Raw genomic sequence first — 24,520 nt, forward strand, 5'->3', positions numbered from 1 at the left:
GGGACGGGGGGGACACGGGATTGGGGGGACACGGGATTGGGGGGGGACACGGGGACAGCGGGGGGACACGGGATTGGGGGGGACACGGGATTGGGGGGGGACACGGGATTGGGGGGGACACGGGATTGGGGGGGACACGGGATTGGGGGGGACACGGGATCGGGGGGGGACACGGGATCGGGGGGGGGCACAGGGATTGGGGGGGACACGGCATTGGGGGGACACGGGATTGGGGGGGACACGGGGACCGGGGGGGGACACGGGATTGGGGGGGGACACGGGATTGGGGGGGACACGGGATTGGGGGGGGGACACGGGATTGGGGGGACACGGGATTGGGGGGGACACGGGATTGGGGGGACACGGGATTGGGGGGACACGGGATTGGGGGGGGGACACGGGGACCGGGGGGACACGGGATTGGGGGGGGACACGGGATTGGGGGGACACGGGATTGGGGGGGACACGGGATTGGGGGGACACGGGATTGGGGGGGACACGGGATTGGGGGGGGACACGGGGACCCGGGGGGGACACGGGATTGGGGGGGGGACACGGGATTGGGGGGACACAGGGACCGGGGGAAGTGACAAAGTGACAGCGGGGGGACACGGGGACCCGGGGGGGACAGAGGATTGGGGGGACACAGGGATCGGGGGGAGGGGACACGGGGACAACGGGGGTGGCATAGGGATCGGGGTGGGGGGTGACAGAGGATTGGGGGGACACAGGGATCGGGGGGGGACACGGGGACGGGGAGGGGACACGGGATTGGGGGGACACGGGGACCGGGAGGGGACGACACAGGATTGGGGGGGTTACAGTGTCCCCAAGGTGGGGGGGACACTGCACAGCAGCTGGGGGTGGCACTGCGCCCTCCCTGCACCCCCGGGGACAGGAGGGGACACGGGGGGGACACGGGGGGGACACGGAGGGGTCTCGGTGACCCCCCCCCCGCCCTCACGTGCACGGTCACGTGCTCACCCCGGCGCGCGCACCTGCGCTGCCCCTTTCTCCCGCCAGAGGGCGCGCGCGGCCCCGCCCCCGCCCCGGCCCCGCCCCCCGCGCGGCTCCGGGTCCTCCCGCCCGCCAGGGGGCGCTCGCGCGGCCTCGCCGCCTCCCCGCCCGCACTTCCGGCCCCGCTTCCGGCCGCGCCTGCGCACACGGAGCGGCCGCGACCTGAGCCCGGTGAGAGGGGGGGGACGGAGCGGGGACAGAGCGGGGACACCGAGAGATCTGAGGGACTGCGAGAGCCCAGGGGGGACACCGAGAGCCCTGAACGGAGACAGAGCCCGGGGGGGGGACACCGAGAGCCCTGAGGGGACACTGAGAGTTCTGAGGGGACACTGAGAGCCCTGAGGGGGGACAGAGAGCTGTGAGGGGACACTGAGAGCTCTGAGGGGACACTGAGAGCTCTGAGGGACACTGAGAGTTCTGAGGGGACACTGAGAGCCCTGAGGGGACACTGAGGGCCCTGAGGGGACACTGAGGGCTCTGAGAGCCCTGAGGGGGGACAGAGAGCTGTGTAAGGACACTGAGGGCTCTGAGAGGACACTGAGAGCTCTGAGGGGACACTGAGAGCCCTGAGGGGGCACTGAGGGCTCTGAGGGGACACTGAGAGCTCTGAGGGGGGACAGAGAGCCCTGAGGGACACTGAGAGCCCTGAGGGGACACTGAGAGCTCTGAGGGCTCTGAGGGGACACTGAGAGCTCTGAGGGCTCTGAGGGGACACTGAGAGCTCTGAGGGGACACCGAGCCCGGGGACACACACATGTGCTGCCAGGGCTGGGGGTCCCCAGGCCGTTCCCCAGCAGCTCCCCCTGACCCCGCACTGCCCCAGGTGCCACCCGGGTGCCAGCGGCTCGTCCTGCCCCTCTCCCGTGTCCCCGTGTCCCCTGTGTGACCCCCCGGGCCCGGGTCACGGCGGTCACTGCTGCTGCCCGTGTCCCTGCAGCCGTGTCCGTGTGTCCCTGCAGCCGTGTCCGTGTGTCCCTCGGCCGTGTCCGTGTGTCCCTCGGCCGTGTCCGTGTGTCCCTCCGTCCTCGCCATGTTCACCTGTGCAAAGTTCGTCTCCTCTGCTCCTGCACTTGTGAGTAGTGCCAGCCCTGACCTTGTCCCTTATCCCTGCCCCTTATCCCTGTCCCTGTTCCTATCCCTGTCCCTTATCCCTGTCCCTGTTCCCATCCCTGCCCCTTATCCCTGTCTTTGTCCCTTACCCCTGTTCCTTATCCCTGTCCCTTATCCGTCCCCATCTCTGTCCCTTATCCCTGTCCCTGTTCCCATCCCTGTTCCTTATCCCTGTCCCTGTTCCCATCCCTGCCCCTTATCCCTGTCTTTGTCCCTTATCCCTTATCCCTGTCCCTGTCCCTTATCCCTGTCCCTGTCCCTTATCCCTGTCCCTGTCCCTTATCCCTGTCTCTGTCCCTGTTCCTTATCCCTGTCCCTGCCCCTTATCCCTGTCCCTTATCCCTGTCCCTGTCCCTTATCCCTGTCCCTTATCCCTGTTCCTTATCCCTGTCCCTGCCCCTTATCCCTGTCCCTTATCCCTGTCCCTGTCCCTGTCCCTGCCCCGAGGGGCTGAGTGTGCCCAAGGGTGACCCAGTGACCCTGGGGGTGACCCGGTGGCTCCGGGGGTGCCCCTGGGGGTGTCCCGGTGCCCCTGGGTGTGACCCGGTGCCCCTGGGTGTGGCCCGGTGGCCCTGGGGCTGCCCCTGGAGGTGACCCAGTGACCCTGGTGGTGACCCGGTTGCCCAGGGGGTGTCCCGGTGGCCCTGGGGTGGCCCGGTGGCCCTGGGGTGACCCGGGTGGCTCTGGGGGTGCCCCTGCGGGTGTCCCGGTGGCCCTGGGGTGTCCCGGTGGCCCTGGTGTTGCCCCTGAGGGTGTCCCGGTGGCTCTGGGGTGGCCCGGTGGCTCTGGCGGTGCCCCTGGGGTGGCCTGGGTGGCTCTGGGGTGTCCCGGTGGCCCTGGGGTGTCCCGGTGGCTCTGGGGTGTCCCGGTGCCCCTGGGGTGTCCCGGTGGCCCTGGGGGTGCCCCTGGGGTGGCCTGGGTGCCCCTGGGGTGTCCCGGTGGCTCTGGGGTGACCCGGGTGGCTCTGGCGGTGCCCCTGGGGTGTCCCGGTGGCTCTGGGGTGTCCCGGTGGCCCTGGGGTGACCCGTGGCTCTGTGTGCCCCCGGTGACTCCGTGCGCGCCCCGCAGGCGAGGAGGAGCCCGCGGCTGCTGGCCCAGCCCCTGTCGGCGCTGAGCGGCCCCGAGGCGCGGCCGGAGCAGGTAAAACACACCTGGGCGGGGGAGGGCGGGGTGACCTGGGCAGTGACCGCGCCCCCCGAGCGGCCGGGGTGCGCTGAACCCCCCCTGAACCCCCAAACTGCCCCAGGCACCGCCCGGAGCCGCCCGCGCCCTGCGGACCAGCGCTGCCCAGCGCGACATCGACACGGCCGCCAAGTTCATCGGGGCCGGCGCCGCCACCGTGGGCGTGGCGGGCTCGGGGGCGGGGATCGGCACCGTGTTCGGGAGCCTCATCATCGGCTACGCCAGGTCAGGGCGGGGGACAGGGGGGACAGGGGACACGGGGGACTCTGGGGGGGACAGGGACACGGGGGACTCTGGGGGGGACAGGGGACACGGGGGACTCTGGGAGGGACAGGGGGGCTCGGGGACACAGGGGACTCTGGGGGGGACAGAGGGGCTCGGGGGCACAGGGGACTCTGGGGGGGACAGGGGGGACAGGGGGCACGGGGGACTCTGGGGGGGACAGGGGACACAGGGGACTCTGGGGGGGACAGGGAGCACGGGGACACAGGGGACTCTGGGGGGGACAGGGGGGACAGGGGACACGGGGGACTCTGGGGGGACAGGGAGCACGGGGACACAGAGGGGGACAGGGGACACAGGGGACTCTGGGGGGGACAGGGGACTCTGGGGGGGACAGGGGACACGGGGACACAGGGGACTCTGGGGGGGACAGGGGTCACGGGGGACTCTGGGGGGGACAGGGAGCACGGAGGGCACAGGGAGCACAGCGGGGCTCGGGGACACAGGGGACTCTGGGGGACACAGGGAGCACAGGGGGGCACAGGGGACTCTGGGGAGGGACAGGGAGCACGGGGACACAGGGGACTCTGGGGGACACAGGGGGGACAGGGGACACGGGGGACTCTGGGGGGGACAGGGGGGACAGGGGACACAGGGGACTCTGGGGGGCACGGGGAGCACGGGGACACAGGGGACTCTGGGGGACACAGGGGGGACAGGGGGCACAGGGGACTCTGGGGGGGACAGGGGGGCTCGGGGACACAGGGGACTCTGGGGAGGGACAGGGTGGCTCTAGGGCGGTGCAGGGGGGGGACAGGGGGGCTTTGAGGGGGCTCGGGGGGCACAGGAGGCTTTGGGGGCAGCACAGGGAGGCTCGGGGGGCACAGTGGGGACAGGGGACGCTGGGGAGCAGAGGGATGCTTGGGGTCACAGGGGGAACAGGGGGCTCTGAGTGGCACAGGTGGCTCTGGGGTGGCACAGGGTGGCTCAGGTGGCACAGGTGGCTCTGGGGGGGCACAGGGTGGCTCGGGGGGCACAGGGGCACAGGTGGATCAGGGTCGCCGTGCCCCCTGAGCCCGGCCCGCCCCCGCAGGAACCCCTCCCTCAAGCAGCAGCTCTTCTCCTACGCCATCCTGGGCTTCGCCCTGTCCGAGGCCATGGGGCTCTTCTGCCTCATGGTGGCCTTCCTCATCCTCTTCGCCATGTGACACCGCCGGGGCGGGGACAGCTCGCGGCCGGGGCCGGCAATAAAGACGGTTTGGTGACAGCCTGAGCTCTGCGTGTGTCCCTGCTGGCCCTGGCCGGCGTCACCTGTGTGTCTGCAGCTGGGTTTGTCCCCACACGGTCACCCCGGGGAGGTGGCAGTGTCCCCTCTGGGCTGAGCTGGGAGCTCTCAGCTGTGTCCCCGAAGGGACGGGGGGGACATGGCGGACATGGCTGCCGGCGGGACAGCCGGGCTGGGCGGGGCTGCGGGGGCCAGCAGCGGGTTTGGGGAGTCCCAGCTCCGGGTTTGGGGAGTCCCAGCTGCCGGTTTGGGGTGTCCCAGCTGCGGGTTTGGGGTGTCCCAGCCGCGGGTTTGGGGTGTCCCAGCTCCGGGTTTGGGGTGTCCCAGCCGCGGGTTTGGGGAGTCCCAGCTCCGGGTTTGGAGTGTCCCAGGTGCGGGTTTGGGGTGTCCCAGCCGCGGGTTTGGGGTGTCCCAGCCGCGGGTTTGGGGTGTCCCAGCTGGGGTGTCCCAGCTCCGGGTTTGGGGAGTCCCAGCCGCGGGTTTGGGGTGTCCCAGCTCCGGGTTTGGGGTGTCCCAGCTCCGGGTTTGGGGTGTCCCAGCAGCGAATTTGGGGTGTCCCAGCCGCGGGTTTGGGGTGTCCCAGCTGCGGGTTTGGGGTGTCCCAGCTCCGGGTTTGGGGTGTCCCAGCTGCGGGTTTGGGGTGTCCCAGCTCCGGGTTTGGGGTGTCCCAGCAGCGAATTTGGGGTGTCCCAGCAGCGGGTTTGGGGTGTCCCAGCCGCGGGTTTGGGGTGTCCCAGCTGCGGGTTTGGGGTGTCCCAGCTGCCGGTTTGGGGAGACCCAGCTGCCGGTTTGGGGTGTCCCAGCTCCGGGTTTAGGGTGTCCCAGCTCCGGGTTTGGGGAGCCCCAGCCGCGGGTTTGGGGTGTCCCAGCTGGGGTGTCCCAGCAGCGGGTTTGGGGAGTCCCAGCTCCGGGTTTGGGGTGTCCCAGCTGGGGTGTCCCAGCAGCGGGTTTGGGGTGTCCCAGCTGCCGGTTTGGGGCGTCCCAGCTCCGGGTTTGGGGTGTCCCAGCCGCGGGTCTGGGGTGTCCCAGCTGCGGGTTTCGGGTGTCCCAGCTCCGGGTTTGGGGTGTCCCAGCTCCGGGTTTGGGGTGTCCCAGCTGCCGGTTTGGGTGTCCCAGGTGCGGGTTTGGGGTGTCTCAGCAGCGGGTTTGGGGTGTCCCAGCTCCGGGTTTGGGGTGTCCCAGCTGCCGGTTTGGGTGTCCCAGGTGCGGGTTTGGGGTGTCTCAGCTGCGGGTCTGGGGTGTCCCAGCTCCGGGTTTGGGGTGTCCCAGCTCCGGGTTTGGGGTGTCCCAGCTGCGGGTCTGGGGTGTCCCAGCTGCCGGTTTGGGGTGTCCCAGCTGCCGGTTTGGGTGTCCCAGGTGCGGGTTTGGGGTGTTCCAGCAGCGGGTTTGGGGTGTCCCAGGTGCGGGTTTGGGGTGTCCCAGCTCCGGGTTTGGGGTGTCCCAGCAGCGGGTTTGGGGTGTCCCAGCTCCGGGTTTGGGGTGTCCCAGGTGCGGGTCTGGGGTGTCCCAGCTGCGGGTTTGGGGTGTCCCAGCAGCGGGTTTGGGGTGTCCCAGCCGCGAGTTTGGGGTGTCCCAGCAGCGGGTTTGGGGTGTCCCAGCTGCCGGTTTGGGGTGTCCCAGCTGCAGGGGGGGACAGTTCCAGCCGTGCCCGGGCTTTGGGGTGTGCCAGGGGCCCGGGCCCGGCCGTGGCTGCGATTCGGGGTGTCCCGGGCGTGTCCCGGGGGTCTCGGGGTGTCCCGATTTCCCCATGTCCGAGGTGTTTCGGGGTGTCCCGGTTTCCCGGTGTGTCCCGGTTTCCCGGGGTGTCCCGGTGTGTCCCAGGTATCCCGGTTTCCCGGGGTGTCCCGGTTTCCCGGTGTGTCCCGGTTTCCCGGGGTGTCCCGGTGTGTCCCGGTGTCCCAGGTTTCCCGGTGTGTCCCGGTGTGTCCCGGTGTGTCCCGGTTTCCCGGTGTGTCCCAGGTTTCCCGGTGTGTCCCAGGTATCCCGGTTTCCCGGTGTGTCCCGGTGTGTCCCGGTTTCCCGGTGTGTCCCGGTGTGTCCCGGTGTCCCGGGGTGTCCCGGTGTGTCCCGGTGTGTCCCGGTTTCCCGGTGTGTCCCGGTTTCCCGGGGTGTCCCGGTGTGTCCCGGTGTCCCAGGTTTCCCGGTGTGTCCCGGTGTGTCCCGGTGTGTCCCGGTTATCCCGGTTTCCCGGGGTGTCCCGGTTTCCCAGGTTTCCCGGTGTGTCCCGGTTTCCCGGTGTGTCCCAGGTATCCCGGTTTCCCGGGGTGTCCCGGTTCCCCGGGGTGTCCCGGTGTGTCCCGGTGTGTCCCGGTTTCCCGGTGTGTCCCGGTGTGTCCCGGTTTCCCGGGGTGTCCCGGTTTCCCGGTGTGTCCCGGTGTGTCCCGGTTTCCCGGGGTGTCCCGGTTTCCCGGGGTGTCCCGGTTTCCCGGGGTGTCCCCGCTTCCCACGTGCTGCGCGGGGCCCGTGGGCGGGGCCTGCACATGACCACGCCCACCCCTCACTCTGTCCCCGCCCCCTCTCTGCCGAGGCCCCGCCCCCGGCGCTTCCCATTGGCGGCCGCGCCGTTCCCGCCCCGCGGCTCTCGCGAGAGCCTGGCGCGCGGGGCGGGGGGGGCGGCGGGAGCCCCAGCGCGAGCGGCGCCAGCGCGCGGACCCGGCCCGGCGCCCTCAGGTAACGGCGGCGGCGGCGCGGCGGGAGCGGCGCGGCCCCGAGCGGCGGCGGGGGAACCCCCGGTGGCGGCGGCAGCCCCGGCCGGCCCCTCCCCCCACAACTCTGCCCGAGTTTTCGTGAGGCGGCGGCTCCGCCCGCCCCGCCCCCCGTGAGGGACAGCGCGGCCCGGCCAATGGCGGCGCGCGCTGCGCCTGAGCGGCGGCCGCGGCGGCCAATGGCGGCTGAGGGGGCGCCGCTCTGCGGCCAAGCCCCGCCCACGGGGTGGGGCCAGGGAGCAGCGAGGGGCCCGGGCGGGTCCGGGGGGAGCTGGAATGGGGCTGGGGGAGTGTGGGGGAGCCGCGAATTGGGGCTGGGGGAGTGTGGGGGAGCCGTGAATTGGGGCTGGGGGAGTGTGGGGGAGCCGTGAACTGGGGCTGGGGGAGTGTCGGGGAGCCGTGAACTGGGGCTGGGGGAGTCCCGGAGTGGGGCTGGGGGAGTGTGGGGGAGCCGCGAATTGGGGCTGAGGGAGTGTGGGGGAGCCGTGAATTGGGGCTGGGGGAGTGTGGGGGAGCCGCGAATTGGGGCTGGGGGAGTGTGGGGGAGCCGTGAATTAGGGCTGAGGGAGTCCCGGAATGGGGCTGGGGGAGTGTGGGGGAGCCGTGAACTGGGGCTGGGGGAGTCCCGGAATGGGGCTGGGGGCCCCTGGGGGAGCCGTGAATTGGGGCTGGGGTGCCCTGGGGGAGCCCCTGAATTTTGGACTGCGGGGTCCGCAGGGAGCTCAAGGCTGGGGGGCTCCTGGGGGACACGAGCGGGTGTGACCGGGGGGTTTAAAGGAGAAGGATTCTGTGGGAGCCCTGAGGGGCTTCGGATGGTGAGGGGGAATTTGGGGGTCCTGCAGAGATTTGGGGTGCAGAGGGAACCTCAGAGGGGGGGAGGAGCTCTGGGGGAGGGTCCTGGTGGGACCCCCAGAGCCGGACTTGGGGATCCGGGGGGATTTGGGGGTGCAGCAGTGCTGGGTGGCAGGGCTCGGTGCAGGAAGGTGCAAGGCAGGAATTGCAGAGCTGGGGGAGTTTGTTCTCTGTGCTTCATTCCCCTGGGGAGCGAGAGGGGCTGCGAGTGGGGAGGGCTCACCTGTGCTGCTCACCTGTGCTGCTCACCTGTCCTCACCTGGCCTGGCACAGGGGATCTGCCCTGGAGCTGAGGGCAGGGTCACCTGGCTCAGGTGTGACCCAGGGCAGGGTCCCCTGGCTCAGGTGTGACCTCACACCCTCCCCGTTCTGTTCCTCCTGCCCCTTCCTTTGTCACTTGTCCCTCTGGAGGTGCCACCTCTCTGCCCGTCCAGGTGCCTCTGAGGGCACCATTCCAGTGAATCCCAGTTAATTTAGTTTATTCCAGTTAATCCATTCCAGTGAGTTCTAGTTAATTTAATTTATTCCAGTTAACCACTGCAGTGAATTCCAGTTAATTTAACTTATTCTAGTTAACCCACTGCAGAGAATTCCACTTAATGTAACTTATTCTAGTTAACCCACTGCAGTGAATTCCAGTTAATTTAATTTATTCCAGTTAATTTAATTTATTCCAGTTAACCACTGCAGTGAATTCCAGTTAATTTAATTTATTCCAGTTAACCCACTGCACTGAATTCCAGTTAATTTAACTAATTCCAGTTAACCCACTGCAGTGAATTCCAGTTAATTTAACTAATTCCAGTTAATTCCATTTACTCCAGTTAACCACTGCAGTGAACTCCAGTTAATTCCATTTACTCCAGTTAACCAGCACTGAGGAGCTTGGAGCAGCTCTCAGAGAAGGGTTTGGTCCTTGGTTGGAATTCAGTTGGGATTTCAGCTGGGATTTCAGCTGGGATTTCAGTTGGATTTCAGTTGGATTTCAGTTGGATTTCAGCTGGGATTTCAGCTGGGATTTCAGTCTCCCAAGGCCTGTCTGCTTTGAGAGGAGCCTTTTTCCCTTTTCCTGTGACCAAATCCCTGCTTTGGGTGCCAGCCCATGGTGGTCCCACCTGTGGGACCCTGAGCCCTTCCCAGCGAGCCCCCAGGGGCTGTGTGCACCCTGCTCAGCATGCCCTGCAGGGATTCATCTCAGTGTTCCACAGGGATTTATTCCAGTGCTCCCCAGGGATTCATCTCAGTGTTCCCCAGGGTTTCATCTCAGTGCTCCCCAGGGATTCATCTCAGTGCTCCCCAGGGATTCATCTCAGTGCTCCCCAGGGATTCATCTCAGTGCTCCCCAGGGATTCATCTCAGTGTTCCACAGGGATTTGTTTCAGTGTTCTCCAGGGATTCATTCCAGTGTTCCCCAGGGATTTATTCCAGTGCTCCCCAGGGATTTATCTGTGTTCCCCAGGTGTTTCAGTGTTCCCCAGGTATTTATTCCAGTCTCTCCCAGGTATTTATTCCAGTCCCCCCCAGATATTTATTCCAGTCTCTCACAGGTATTTATTCCAGTCCCCCCCAGGTATTTATTTTAATGTTCCCCAGGTATTTATTTCAGTCTCTCACAGGTATTTATTCCAGTCCCCCCCAGGTATTTATTCCAGTCTCTCACAGGTATTTATTCCAGTCCCCCCCAGGTATTTATCTCAGTGTTCCCCAGGTATTTATTCCAGTCCCTCCCAGGTATTTATTCCAGTCCCTCCCAGGTATTTATCTCAGTGTTCCCCAGGTATCTCAGCCTTCCCCAGGTATTTCTCTTGCTCTCCACATCCCTCCCCACCTGCTCTCACCCTGCCTGCCCTGCCAGCCCCGAGCTTGGGCTGTCCCCTGTGCCCAGAGCAGGGCCAGGCCTGGCAGAGCTTTTGGGATTTTCTGGAGATTCCCCTTTCTCTCTGCCCAGGCTCCTCTGTGTGGTGGGTTTCTGTTCTGGTTCATCTCAGTGTTCCCCAGGGATTCATCTCAGTGCTCCCCAGGGATTTATTCCAGTGTTCCCCAGGGATTCATCTCAGTGCTCCACAGGGATTTATCTCAGTGTTCCACAGGGATTTAATCCAGTGCTCCCCAGGGATTTATCTCAGTGCTCCCCAGGGATTTATCTCAGTGCTCCCCAGGGATTTATCTCAGTGCTCCCCAGGTGTTTCAGTGCTCCCCAGGGATTTATTCCAGTGTTCCACAGGGATTTATTCCAGTGTTCCCCAGGGTTTCATCTCAGTGCTCCCCAGGGATTCATCTCAGTGTTCCACAGGGATTTATTCCAGTATTCCCCAGGGATTTATCTCAGTGCTCCCCAGGTGTTTCAGTGCTCCCCAGGGATTTATTCCAGTGTTCCCCAGGGATTTATTCCAGTGTTCCCCAGGGATTCATCTCAGTGCTCCCCAGGGATTCATCTCAGTGTTCCCCAGGGATTTATCTCAGTGTTCCCCAGGGATTTATCTCAGTGTTCCCCAGGGATTTAGTCCAGTGTTCCCCAGGGATTTATTCCAGTGTTCCCCAGGGTTTCATCTCAGTGCTCCCCAGGGATTTATCTCAGTGTTCCCCAGGGATTCATCTCAGTGCTCCACAGGGATTTATCTCAGTGCTCCCCAGGGATCTATCTCAGTGTTCCCCAGGGATTTATTCCAGTGTTCTCCAGGGATTTTCTGGAGATTCCCCTTTCTCTCTGCCCAGGCTCCTCTGTGTGGTGTGTTTCTGTTCTGGTTCTGCTTTCTGCACCTTCCCTTTCCCCAGGGTGCTCCCAGCAGCTCCCAGTGCTGCCTGGGGTTTGTGCCAGTGCAGGTGCCAGGTGCTCTCAGCCACCTGGGCAGGTGCAGGAGGGCTTGGTGCAGCTCTGGCCGTGCCCTGGGGGGAGATCCAGGGGCTGTGGCTGCAAACCAATCCCAGCTGCTCCTGCTGCTCCGTTCCCATGTGCTCTGAAACCCCTCAGGGCTGGGGGGTGTGGGGAGGGAATCCCCTGGCTCTGGGAACTGGGGAGCTTGGGAGAGGAAGCACAGTGGGGTGGGGTCCAGCTGGCCTTTGGTGTCCATCCTGGGAGGGGCATCCTCCTTCCTTCTTCTCCTCCTTCCTACTCTTTCCTTCAACTCCTTCCTCCTCTTCCTCCTCTTCCTTTCTTCTCCTCCTTCCTCCTTCTTTCTCCTCTTCCTTTCTTCTCCTCCTTCCTCCTCCTTCTTCCTTCTCCTTCCTTCTCCTTCCTCCTGTTCCTCCTCCTCCTTCCTCCTCTTCCTCCTTCTTCTCCTCCGTTCCTCCTCCTCCTCGCTGGGGCTCTCTCAGCACTCTCAGCATCTCCGGGCGGGCAGAGCCCTGGAGCAGCTCCTGGAGCAGCTCTGTGCCTGGCAGGGCTCTGGAGCAGCTCCTGGAGCAGCTCCTGGAGCAGCTCTGTGCCTGGCAGGGCTCCTGGGGCAGCTCCTGGAGCAGCTCCTGGAGCAGCTCTGTGCCTGGCAGGGCTCCTGGGGCAGCTCCTGGAGCAGCTCCTGGAGCAGCTCTGTGCCTGACAGGGCTCCTGGGGCAGCTCCTGGGGCAGCTCCTGGAGCAGTTCTGTGCCTGGCAGGGCTCCTGGGGCAGCTCCTGGGGCAGCTCCTGGGGCAGCTCTGTGCCTGGCAGGGCTCCTGGAGCAGCTCCTGGAGCAGCTCTGTGCCTGGCAGGGCTCCTGGGGCAGCTCCTGGGGCAGCTCTGTGCCTGGCAGGGCTCTGGGGCAGCTCCTGGGGCAGCTCTGTGCCTGGCAGGGCTCTGGGGCAGCTCCTGGGGCAGCTCTGTGCCTGGCAGGGCTCTGGAGCAGCTCCTGGGGCAGCTCCTGGAGCAGCTCTGTGCCTGGCAGGGCTCTGGAGCAGCTCCTGGAGCAGCTCTGTGCCTGGCAGGGCTCCTGGGGCAGCTCCTGGAGCAGCTCTGTGCCTGGCAGGGCTCCTGGAGCAGCTCCTGGAGCAGCTCTGTGCCTGGCAGGGCTCCTGGAGCAGCTCCTGGAGCAGCTCAGTGCCTGGCAGGGCTCCTGGGGCAGCTCCTGGAGCAGCTCCTGGAGCAGCTCTGTGCCTGGCAGGGCTCTGGAGCAGCTCCTGGAGCAGCTCTGTGCCTGGCAGGGCTCCTGGGGCAGCTCCTGGAGCAGCTCCTGGAGCAGCTCAGTGCCTGACAGGGCTCCTGGGGCAGCTCCTGGGGCAGCTCCTGGGGCAGCTCCTGGGGCAGCTCTGTGCCTGGCAGGGCTCCTGGAGCAGCTCCTGGAGCAGCTCCTGGGGCAGCTCCTGGAGCAGCTCTGTGCCTGGCAGGGCTCCTGGAGCAGCTCTGTGCCCACGGGGTGGTTTTTGTGTCAGGGAAGGAGCAGCTTTGGCTCTGGGCTCTGCTGCATCCCCCGTGACGCTGCTGTGCCTCTTGGGTTTATTTATCCTTCAGCCTTGCTTGGGGCCTTCTCTACTTTCTTTTTTATTTTTTTTTTTCCTTCATTTTTTTCCCTCCTCCTTTTTCTATTCCTGGCACTGAGTCGAGGCTGGATTTCCCAAACTGCAGTTGCCAAACCCCCTCACTCAGCACAGAGCTGTGCTGCAGGCAGGGAGCAAAGCTGCCAGGAATGAGCCTTGGGGTGGGAGCCCTGCAGCACCAGCGACCTGTCCTGGCCCTCACCCATCGCCTTCTCCCCGTTCCCAGTGGATTCAGAATTCCCAGTTTGGGGTTTAAGGGGTTTGTGGGGTCAGGGTGAGCAGGGTGGGCTCACCTGGGGAGCTGGAGGGGGCTTCTTTGGGCTGGGAGTGTGTGAGGAGAGATTGAAACTGCCTGGGGGGACTAAAACTGCCTGGAGAGGCTGAAACTACCTGGGGAGACTGAAACCTGCCTGGAGAGACTAAAACTGCCTGGAGAGGCTGAAACTACCTGGGGAGACTCAAGCTGGGCTCAGCCAGCCCTCCCTGCACAGCTTTTGTCCCAGTTCCTGCTTGGAATCCTCCCTGGATCTCCAGGTCCTGCTCAGTCCATCTCCTTCTCTGCTGCCTCAAATCTGCAGAGAGTTCTGGCTGAGCCCAGGTCTGTGTAAAGCCGAGTTTAGCCCAAGCTGTGCCCAGTTAAACCACTCACTGGGCTTTCTCTGCTTCCCCTTGGAATTTGGGGTTCCTGTGTCAAACAGGGGCTCTGAAACAGCACCTGAGCCTGGGGAAGGTGAATAAGGGCAGGGACAGGTGGGATGGGGCAGGGACAGGTGGGATGGGGCAGGGACAGGTGGGATGGAGCAGGGACAGGTGGGATGGAGCAGGGACAGGTGGGATGGGGCAGGGACAGGTGGGATGGGGCAGTGAGAGGTGGGATGGGGCAGTGAGAGGTGGGATGGAGCAGGGACAGGTGGGATGGGGCAGGGACAGGTGGGATGGAGCAGTGAGAGGTGGGATGGAGCAGGGACAGGTGGGATGGAGCAGTGAGAGGTGGGATGGAGCAGTGAGAGGTGGGATGGAGCAGTGAGAGGTGGGATGGGGCAGGGACAGGTGGGATAAAGCACTGACAGGTGGGATAAAGCACTGACAGGTGGGATGGGGCAGGGACAGGTGGGATAAAGCACTGACAGGTGGGATGGGGCAGGGACAGGTGGGATGGGGCAGTGAGAGGTGGGATGGGGCAGGGACAGGTGGGATAAAGCACTGACAGGTGGGATGGGGCAGGGACAGGTGGGATAAAGCACTGACAGGTAGGTAAAGCACTGACAGGTGGGACAGGATATCTTAGTTCTGCAGGGAGAGCTCTCCCTGTGCTGCCCTGGCTCTGCTGTTTGCAGCCACGGGCAGGGATTTTGTCCTTCAGTCCCATCCTCGCTCGGACACCCCGAGCTCCCTCCTCCCTCCAGCCCATCCCCTCTCTCTGGCAGGGATGATGAGTTCAGCCCAGCTCGGGGCTCTGGTGCCTCGTTTGCAGCAGTTTCATTGAAACCAGAGCTCTGAAGTGCAGAAATCATTTCAGGAAATGGGACTCGAGTGTCTGGGTCACTCGGGCATTTCCGAGGTGAAATAGTGCCCTGCCAGGAGCCCTGCCTGGGGCTGCTGGGGCTAGTGAGGGGCTGCTGGGGCTGCTGAGGGGCTGCTGGGGCTAGTGAGGGGCTGCTGGGGCTAGTGAGGGACTGCTGGGGCTGCTGAGGGGCTGCTGGGGCTAGTGAGGGACTGCTGGGGCTGCTGAGGGACTGCTGGGGCTGCTGAGGGGCTGCTGGGGCTAGTGAGGGACTGCTGGGGCTAGTGAGGGGCTGCTGAGGGGCTGCTGGGGCTGCTGAGGGACTGCTGGTGAAAGAGAGGGGCTGCTGAGGGGCTGCTGGGGCTAGTGAGGGGCTGCTGGGGCTAGTGAGGGGCTGCTGGGGCTAGTGAGGGACTGCTGGGGCTAGTGAGGGACTGCTGGGGCTAGTGAGGGGCTGCTGGGGCTAGTGAGGGACTGCTGGGGCTGCTGAGGGGCTAGTGAGGAGCTGCTGAGGGGCTGCTGAGGGGCTGCTGAGGGGCTGCTGGGGCTAGTGAGGGGCTGCTGGGGCTGCTGAGGGACTGCTGGGGCTGCTGAGGGACTGCTGGGGCTAGTGAGGAGCTGCTGGGGCTGCTGAGGGGCTGCTGGGGCTAGTGAGGGGCTAGTGAGGGGCTGCTGGGGCTAGTGAGGGGCTGCTGGGGCTACTGAGGGGCTGCTGGGGCTACTGAGGAGCTGGAGATGTGGCTAGCAGTGGCTAGCAGTGGCGCCCGGGGGGTTTGTTTCCAGCCACTTCCCTGCCCATATTCCCGTTTGTTGTGGGATTTCCGCGGCTCTGGGCGGTGAGGCTGCTGCGCTCCTGCCCCGCGGCTCCGACAAAGGCCCCGCTCCTGCTTCCCTCCAGCCCGGAGCGGCTCGGGCAGCCGGAGCTGGGGCGGGGAGCCTCTCCCTGCGGGGCTGGAGTTTCGCAACTTCCAGGGGAGGATCCGGCCGGGACGGGCGGCGGGAGCGGGAGCGGGTCTGGGGGCTGCGGGTCCGGCCTGAGCCCCAGGGGGATGGGGCTGGAAAGGGGGGACCCCCACCCGGGACCCCCACTCGGGACCCTCCCCCTGCGGTTCTGTGTTTTGGGACCCCCGCCCTGCTGTTCTCCGTGGTTATTTTCAGGAAGATCTCGAGCTGTTCTGTTTTTTCCCCTGGTTTGAGGGCAGATCCCAGCACTCCCCACCCTCCCAGTGCTGCTCCCCAATATCCCAGTGCCCCCCATCCCTCTCCAGGCTGGCACAGGTGACACAGCCAGCCCTGGTGTCACCCCAGGGCAGTGCCCAGTGTCCCCCGGGACCCCAGGGCAGTGCCCAGTGTCCCCCAGGACCCCAGGGCAATGCCCAGTGTCCCCCAGAACCCCAGGGCAGTGCCCAGTGTCCCCCAGGACCCCAGGGCAGTGTCCAGGTGTCACCCCAGGGCAATGCCCGGTGTCCCCCAGGACCCCAGGGCAGTGTCCAGGTATCACCCCAGGGCAGTGCCCAGTGTCCCCCAGGGCTGTGCCCAGTGTCCCCCAGGACCCCAGGGCAGTGTTCAGGTGTCATCCCAGGGCAGTGCCCAGTGTCGCTGCTGCCCCAGCCCGTGCTGGGCACTGCCCCAGCTCAGGATCTCGGAGGGCAGCGAGGAGCCTTTCCTGGCCCGGCTCCCGGCGCTCCGCTTCCTTCCTGCCGCGGCTGTTTGGGGAGCCGGGCTCTCGCTCTGCCGGCAGCCAGAGCTTCCCCAGCGGGACAGTCCCGATTGTCGCGGCTCCCCGTGCCCGTGCTGGGGCCTGCAGCCCGCCCTGTGTCTGAATGGGTTGGTTTGTTCGGGCTGGGCTGGGCTGGGCTTGGAGCTGCTCCTGGCTCGGCTCCCGGGGCTTGGCACCGGCACCAGTGGGCTGGGCTGGGCTGGCTGCGAGCTGGGCTGGGCTGGGCTGGGCTGGATGCGAGCTGGGCTCTGAGAATTGATCCTGAACTGAGCTGGGCTGGGCTGGATGCGAGCTGGGCTCTGAGAATTGATCCTGGCCACTCACTGGGCTCAGAATTAATCCCAGACTGAGCTGGGCTGTGCTGGTCACTCACTGGGCTGGGCTGGTCACTCACTGGGCTCTCAGAATTAATCCCAGACTGAGCTGGGCTGGGCTGGTCACTCACTGGGCTGGGCTGGTCACTCACTGGGCTGTGCTGGTCACTCACTGGGCTCTCAGAATCGATCCCAGAGCGAGCCGGGCTGTTCTCAGCATTAACCCTTTGGTGCCAGGCGGGTGCTGCAGTTTCCCGGTCCCTCCCCGAGGGCTCCGTGCCCGTTTCTGCCCGGGTTTGGCTCAGGCGCCTCCTGCAGCTGCAGCTCTGCCGGGGTGTGTTGTGCACCCGGGGCAGCCCCGGGGCTTGTCTGAGCTGGGTGGGGAATCGGGGTTTGCGTGTGAGCTGGGTGGGAAATCGGGGTTTGCGTGTGAGCTGGGTGGGGAATCGGGGTTTGTGTCAGAGCTGGGTGGGGAATCGGGGTTTGTGTGAGCTGGGTGGGAAATCGGGGTTTGTGTCTGAGCTGGGTGTAAAATCGGGGTTGGTGTCTGAGCTGGGTGTAAAACCGGGGTTTGTGTGAGCTGGGTGGGAAATCAGGGCTTGTATGAGCCTCAGGGTTTGTGTCTGAGCTGGGTGTAAAATCAGAGTTTGTGTCTCAGGTTTTTTATCCAGCTCAGGGTTTGTGTCTGAGCCGTTTCTCTCTCTCAGGTTTGTGTCTGAGCCATTCCTCTCAGATCAGGGTTTATGTCCTGTTGGGACAGGGACATTCATTTACCCCCATTCCTGCTGGGGACAGGGACATTAATTTATCCCCATTCCTGTTGGGAACAGGGACATTCATTTACCCCCATTCCCATTTTATCCCCATTCCTGTTGGGAACAGGGACATTCATTTACCCCCATTCCTGTTGGGAACAGGGACATTAATTTACCCCCATTCCCATTTTATCCCCATTCCTGCTGGGGACAGGGACATTCATTTACTCCCATTCCTGTTTTATCCCATTCCTGTTGGGGACAGGGACATTCATTTACCCCCATTCCCATTTTATCCCCCTTCCTGCTGGGGACAGGGACATTCATTTACCCCCTTTCCTGTTTTTTCCCCCTTTCTGCTGGGGACAGGGACATTCATTTACCCCCATTCCCGTTTTTTCCCCATTCCTGCTGGGGACAGGGACATTCATTTACCCCCATTCCCATTTTATCCCCATTCCTGCTGGGAACAGGGACATTCATTTACCCCCATTCCCATTTTATCCCCATTCCTGTTGGGAACAGGGACATTCATTTACCCCCATTCCCATTTTTTCCCCATTCCTGCTGAGGACAGGGACATTCATTTACCCCCATTCCCATTTTTCCCCATTTATCCCGTTTTCAGCTCCATAAACCCCAGCCCAGGCCCAGGGGATCTCAGTGCAGATTTCTGTGGGATCACAGCTGCTCTCTGCCTTTGTGTCCTGCTGGAGGCCAGGGCAGGGAATTCCCCTCCTGCAGCACCAGAATCACCAGTTTATTTTCATTTTCAGCAGCTGATTGATTCCTTTAGGGGAGCCATTCCTGGCTCTCCCCCCAGCATTCCTGGAGCTCCTAAAAATACCAACCCTCGGGGCTGGGAGTGTGAAACCCTTCCCTGGATCCCCCCTGGCACCCCAGAGCATCTTTTTAAACCCTGCTGTAAAAATATCACTGTAAAACAGCACTGCTGTTTCTGAGTTTGAGACTGGGAGAGGGAGGAGGGCTTTTCTTTATTTACTGTTATTTTTTATTAATGAGAGCAGCTTCACTTGCAGCATAAGAGCAGAGAGTGTTTTGTTATCCTTGGCTGTAATCCGTGATGGAGTGCCCCTGCCATCAGCCTTGTAGTTTACCCACTGGGGAGCCCCATTATTGCCTTGTAAAACAGAGCACCACTCCTATAATCCCTTAATTAATTAAATGACAAATTTTAGTTCTCTCCCATTGAAAATATAACGGGTGCACAGAGAGGGTTGGATTTATTGGATGGCTGCTCGCTCACACTTTGTTTTCCCGTGGATTGTCACTGTCCCTGCGGGTTTGTTTGTGTGCAGGGGGATCCCAGGGCAGCTCTGATGGTTCCTGTGGGTCTCAGGATATTCCCTGATCCACTCCAGGGCAGCTCTGATGGTTCCTGTGGGTCTCAGGATATTCCCTGATCCACTCCAGGGCAGCTCTGATGGCTCCTGTGGGTCTCAGGATATTCCCTGATCCACTCCAGGGCAGCTCTGATGGCTCCTGTGGGTCCCAGGATATTCCCTGATCTCTCCAGGGTTCCTCTGATGATCCCTGTGCTCCCAGGATGTTCCCTGATATCTCCAGGGTTCCTCTGATGCTCCCTGTGCATCCCAGGGTGCTCTGATCCACTCCAGGGTTCCTCTGATGGTTCCTGTGGGTCTCAGGATATTCCCTGATCCACTCCAGGGTTCCTCTGATGCTCCCTGTGCATCCCAGGGTGCTCTGATCCACTCCAGGGTTCCTCTGATGGTTCCTGTGGGTCCCAGGATATTCCCTGATCCATTCCAGGGTTCCTCTGATGATCCCTGTGCTCCCAGGATGTTCCCTGATATCTCCAGGGCAGCTCTGGTGGTTCCTATGAGTCTCAGGGTGTTCTGATCCACTCCAGGAGAGCCTCTCATGGTCCCTGTGGGTCTCAGGGTGTTCCCTCATCTCTCCAGCGCAGCTCTGAGGGTCCCTGTGCTCCCAGAATATTCCCTGATCTCTCCAGGGTTCCTCTGATGGTCCCTGTGGGTCTCAGGATATTCCCTGATCCACTCCAGGGTTCCTCTGATGATCCCTGTGCTCCCAGGATATTCCCTGATCCACTCCAGGGCAGCTCTGATGGTCCCTGTGCATCCCAGGGTGCTCTGATCCTCTCCAGGGTTCCTCTGATGGTTCCTATGGGTCTCAGGATATTCCCTGATCCACTCCAGGGCAGCTCTGATGATCCCTGTGCTCCCAGGATATTCCCTGATCTCTCCAGGGCAGCTCTGGTGGTTCCTATGAGTCTCAGGGAGTTCTGATCCACTCCAGGGCAGCTCTCATGGTCCCTGTGGGTCTCAGGGTGTTCCCTCATCTCTCCAGTGCAGCTCTGAGGGTCCCTGTGCTCCCAGAATATTCCCTGATCTCTCCAGGGTTCCTGTGATGGTCCCTGTGGGTCTCAGGATATTCCCTGATCTCTCCAGGGCTCCTCTGATGCTCCCTGTGCCCCCAGGGTGTTCCCTGATCTCTCCAGGGTTCCTCTGATGCTCCCTGTACATCCCAGGATATTCCCTGATCTCTCCAGGGCTCCTCTGATGCTCCCTGTGCCCCCAGGGTGTTCCCTGATCCCCAAAATGCCGAGGGGGGCGAGTGGGGCCGTTCTGGGGTTTCAGCTGCCCCTCTGCAGGGCTGGGCCTTGTCCCACCTTGCAGGGCCCTCTGGGGGTGCTGGGAGCTGCCAGACCTTCCCAGGTTCCCTCCAGCTGAAAAATCCATCCAGTCCCTTCTAAATCCTAAACCCAGCTGCAATAATTCCCTCCCAAATCCTAAACCCAGCTGCAATAATTCCATCCCAAATCCCAAACCCAGCTGCAATAATTCCCATCCCAAATCCTAAACCCAGCTGCAATAATTCCCATCCTAAATCCCAAACCCAGCTGCAATAATTCCCATCCCAAATCCTAAACCCAGCTGCAATAATTCCCATCCTAAATCCCAAACCCAGCTGCAATAATTCCCATCCCAAATCCCAAACCCAGCTGCAATAATTCCCATCCCAAATCGCAAACCCAGCTGCAATAATTCCCATCCTAAATCCCAAACCCAGCTGCAATAATTCCCATCCTAAATCCCAAACCCAGCTGCAATAATTCCATCCCAAATCCTAAACCCAGCTGCAATAATTCCCATCCCAAATCCCAAACCCAGCTGCAATAATTCCCATCCCAAATCCTAAACCCAGCTGCAATAATTCCCATCCTAAATCCCAAACCCAGCTGCAATAATTCCCATCCTAAATCCCAAACCCAGGCTGCAATAATTCCCATCCCAAATCCTAAACCCAGGCTGAATAATTCCCATCCCAAATCCTAAACCCAGCTGCAATAATTCCCATCCCAAATCCTAAACCCAGGCTGAATAATTCCCATCCCAAATCCTAAACCCAGCTGCAATAATTCCCTCCCAAATCCTAAACCCAGCTGCAATAATTCCCATCCCAAATCCTAAACCCAGCTGCAATAATTCCCATCCTAAATCCCAAACTCAGCTGCAATAATTCCCATCCCAAATCCTAAACCCAGCTGCAATAATTCCCATCCTAAATCCCAAACCCAGGCTGCAATAATTCCCATCCCAAATCCTAAACCCAGCTGCAATAATTCCCATCCCAAATCCCAAACCCAGCTGCAATAATTCCCATCCTAAATCCCAAACCCAGCTGCAATAATTCCCATCCTAAATCCTAAACCCAGCTGCAATAATTCCCATCCCAAATCCTAAACCCAGCTGCAATAATTCCCATCCTAAATCCCAAACCCAGCTGCAATAATTCCCTCCCAAATCCTAAACCCAGGCTGAATAATTCCCATCCTAAATCCTAAACCCAGCTGCAATAATTCCCATCCCAGATCCTAAACCCAGCTGCAATAATTCCCATCCCAAATCCTAAACCCAGCTGCAATAATTCCCATCCTAAATCCTAAACCCAGCTGCAATAATTCCCTCCCAAATCCTAAACCCAGCTGCAATAATTCCCATCCTAAATCCTAAACCCAGCTGCAATAATTCCCTCCCAAATCCCAAACCCAGCTGCAATAATTCCCATCCCAAATCCCAAACCCAGCTGCAATAATTCCCTCCCAAATCCTAAACCCAGCTGCAATAATTCCCATCCTAAATCCTAAACCCAGCTGCAATAATTCCCTCCCAAATCCTAAACCCAGCTGCAATAATTCCCATCCCAGATCCTAAACCCAGCTGCAATAATTCCCATCCCAAATCCCAAACCCAGCTGCAATAATTCCCATCCTAAATCCCAAACCCAGCTGCAATAATTCCCATCCCAAATCCTAACCCCAGCTGCAATAATTCCCATCCCAAATCCCAAACCCAGCTGCAATAATTCCCATCCCAAATCCTAAACCCAGCTGCAATAATTCCCATCCCAAATCCCAAACCCAGCTGCAATAATTCCCATCCTAAATCCTAAACCCAGCTGCAATAATTCCCATCCTAAATCCTAAACCCAGCTGCAATAATTCCCTCCCAGATCCCAAACCCAGCTGCAATAATTCCCATCCCAAATCCTAAACCCAGCTGAATAATTCCCATCCTAAATCCTAAACCCAGCTGCAATAATTCCCTCCCAAATCCCAAACCCAGCTGCAATAAATCCCATCCTAAATCCTAAACCCAGCTGCAATAATTCCCTCCCAAATCCTAAACCCAGCTGAATAATTCCCATCCCAAATCCTAAACCCAGCTGAATAATTCCCATCCCAAATCCCAAACCCAGCTGCAATAATTCCCATCCCAGATCCTAAACCCAGCTGCAATAATTCCCATCCCAAATCCCAAACCCAGCTGCAATAATTCCCATCCTAAATCCCAAACCCAGGCTGCAATAATTCCCTCCCAAATCCTAAACCCAGCTGAATAATTCCCATCCCAAATCCTAAACCCAGCTGAATAATTCCCATCCCAAATCCTAAGCCCAGCTGCAATAATTCCCATCCCAAATCCTAAGCCCAGCTGCAATAATTCCCATCCTAAATCCTAAACCCAGCTGCAATAATTCCCATCCTAAATCCTAAACCCAGCTGCAATAATTCCCTCCCAAATCCTAAACCCAGCTGAATAATTCCCATCCCAAATCCCAAACCCAGCTGCAATAATTCCCATCCCAAATCCCAAACCCAGCTGCAATAATTCCCATCCTAAATCCCAAACCCAGGCTGCAATAATTCCCTCCCAAATCCTAAACCCAGCTGCAATAATTCCCATCCTAAATCCCAAACCCAGCTGCAATAATTCCCATCCCAAATCCTAAACCCAGCTGCAATAATTCCTATCCTAAATCCCAAACCCAGCTGCAATAATTCCCATCCTAAATCCCAAACCCAGCTGCAATAATTCCCATCCCAAATCCTAAACCCAGCTGCAATAATTCCCATCCTAAATCCTAAACCCACCTGCAATAATTCCCATCCCAAATCCTAAACCCAGCTGCAATAATTCCATCCCAAATCCCAAACCCAGCTGCAATAATTCCTATCCCAAATCCTAAACCCAGCTGCAATAATTCCCATGCCAGGGCATGACAGATCCCAGCAGAGGGGCAGCTCCTGCCGGTGTTTTGGGTTTTTTGGGGGTTTTTGGGGCTGTTTAACCATTTCTGTCCTTTCTGTGCTCCCCAGGCTGCAGGAGGGAAGGATGGGGGACGACAGACCCTTCGTGTGCAGCGCCCCGGGCTGCGGGCAGGTACGAGCCACACCTGGGATTTGGGGCTGGGCCAGGGAGATCTGAGCTCCAGGGGATCCTGGGAGGGAGCCAGGGCTGGGATCTGCAAATCCTGGCTGTGAACTCCAGGGGAAACCAGGAGGATCCCAGGGCTGGGGTCTGCAAATAAATCCTGGCTCTGAGCTCCAGGGGAAACCAGGGCTGGGATCTGCAAATAAATCCTGGCTCTGAGCTTCAGGGGAAACCAGGGATCTGCAAATAAATCCTGGCTCTGAGCTTCAGGGGAAACCAGGGATCTGCAAATAAATCCTGGCTCTGAGCTCCAGGGGAAACCAGGGCTGGGATCTGCAAATCCTGGCTGTGAACTCCAGGGGAAACCAGGGATCTGCAAATAAATCCTGTGAACTCCAGGGGAAACTAGGGATCTGCAAATAAATCCTGGCTCTGAGATTCAGGGGAAACCAGGGCTGGGATCTGCAAATCCTGGCTGTGAACTCCAGGGGAAACCAGGGCTGGGATCTGCAAATCCTGGCTGTGAACTCCAGGGGAAACCAGGGATCTGCAAATAAATCCTGGCTCTGAGCTGCACAGGATCCCAGAGCTGGGATCTGCAAATCCTGACTCTGAGCTCCAGGAGATCCCAGAGCTGGGATCTGCAAATCCTGGCTCTGACCTCCAGGGGATGCCAGGAGGATCCCAGGGCTGGGATCTGCAAATCCTGGCTCTGAGCTCCAGGAGGATCCCAGGAGATCCCAGGGCTGGGATTTGCAAATCCTGACTGTGAGCTCCAGGAGGATCCCAGGGCTGGGATCTGCAAATCCTGACTGTGAGCTCCAGGAGATCCCAGAACTGGAATTTGCAAATCCTGGCTCTGAGCTCCAGGAGGATCCCAGGGCTGGGATCTGCAAATCCTGGCTCTGAGCTCCAGGAGATCCCAGAACTGGGATTTGCAAATCCTGACTGTGAGCTCCAGGAGGATCCCAGGGCTGGGATCTGCAAATCCTGGCTCTGAGCTCCAGGGGATCCCAGGGCTGGGATCTGCAAATCCCAGCTCTGAGCTCCCATCAAACCCCCCAGGAGGGATGGGGCTGTTCCTGAGCTCCTGCCCTGGGCCATTCCCTCCTCCCCAGATAAACCCAGAGCCCCCAGGGCCGGGAGGCTGCGAGTTCCTGCCCGGGAGCAGCTGGGAATGTGACAGCTGGGGCTGCAATGCTGCCTGCTCCCCAAAACTCTATTTTGGGATGGGCTTTTTTCCCTGCCCCTTGTGGGATTCCTCCTGCCTGGAGCTGCTGCAGGTTTGGCTGGGATGGGAGAGGTGGGGGAGGCAGGAGGAGGCAGATCCTGCTGCTGCAGCCACACCTGCCATCCCATTTGCCTTTAATTCCTGGGAAAACAGTGCTCCCATCCCATTTTCCTTTAATTCCTGGGAAAATGGTGCTCCTGTCCCATTTTCCTTTAATTTCCAGTGAAACCAGTGCTCCCATCCCATTTTCCTTTAATTTCCTGGGAAAACAGTGCTCCCATCCCATTTTCCTTTAATTCCTGGGAAAACGGTGCTCCCATCCCATTTTTGTTTAATTTCCAGGGAAAACGGTGCTCCCATCCCATTTTTGTTTAATTTCCAGTGAAAACAGTGCTCCCATCCCATTTTCCTTTAATTTCCAGTGAAAACAGTGCTCCCATCCCATTTTTGTTTAATTC

At 60.9% G+C, this 24,520-nt stretch overlaps 2 protein-coding genes across 4 annotated transcripts in view; both read left to right on the forward strand.

Moving 5' to 3' along the window:
* Positions 1-1,133: 1,133 nt before the first annotated feature.
* Positions 1,134-4,803, forward strand: ATP5MC2 (ATP synthase membrane subunit c locus 2). 3 transcript variants are annotated; one of them, XM_056515234.1, is made up of 5 exons: positions 1,134-1,188; positions 1,955-2,089; positions 3,196-3,267; positions 3,374-3,534; positions 4,625-4,803. In XM_056515234.1, the coding sequence occupies exons 2-5, from the start codon at positions 2,048-2,050 to the stop codon at positions 4,737-4,739; spliced, it is 390 nt and encodes a 129-aa protein (XP_056371209.1). In that variant the 5' UTR covers positions 1,134-1,188; positions 1,955-2,047; the 3' UTR covers positions 4,740-4,803. The 3 variants fall into 3 exon arrangements, with proteins under 3 accessions (XP_056371209.1, XP_056371207.1, XP_056371208.1); XM_056515232.1 differs by having other exon boundaries at positions 1,135-1,188; positions 1,977-2,089; XM_056515233.1 differs by having other exon boundaries at positions 1,149-1,187; positions 1,997-2,089; positions 4,625-4,761.
* A 2,587-nt stretch (positions 4,804-7,390) lies between these two features.
* LOC130265912 (cyclic AMP-dependent transcription factor ATF-7-like) overlaps positions 7,391-24,520 on the forward strand; it is a 63,684-nt gene continuing 46,554 nt past the window's right edge. Inside the window, exons 1-2 of the mRNA XM_056515252.1 lie at positions 7,391-7,486; positions 22,777-22,840. Of these exons, the coding sequence (XP_056371227.1) occupies positions 22,793-22,840 (48 nt within the window). The 5' untranslated portion in view covers positions 7,391-7,486; positions 22,777-22,792. The remainder of the gene's footprint in view (positions 7,487-22,776; positions 22,841-24,520) is intronic.

This window comes from Oenanthe melanoleuca, linkage group LGE22 (assembly GCF_029582105.1).
Source record: "Oenanthe melanoleuca isolate GR-GAL-2019-014 linkage group LGE22, OMel1.0, whole genome shotgun sequence".
In the NCBI taxonomy this organism is placed as follows: domain Eukaryota; kingdom Metazoa; phylum Chordata; class Aves; order Passeriformes; family Muscicapidae; genus Oenanthe; species Oenanthe melanoleuca.

Excerpts from the sequence above, each read along its gene's own strand:
- ATP5MC2 (XM_056515234.1), top strand. The coding sequence starts at position 2,048 with ATGTTCACCTGTGCAAAGTTCGTCTCCTCTGCTCCTGCACTT. Across the intron at positions 3,268-3,373 it reads CCGAGGCGCGGCCGGAGCAG|GCACCGCCCGGAGCCGCCCG; the intron begins GTAAAACACACC and ends AAACTGCCCCAG. Across the intron at positions 3,535-4,624 it reads CTCATCATCGGCTACGCCAG|GAACCCCTCCCTCAAGCAGC; the intron begins GTCAGGGCGGGG and ends CCGCCCCCGCAG.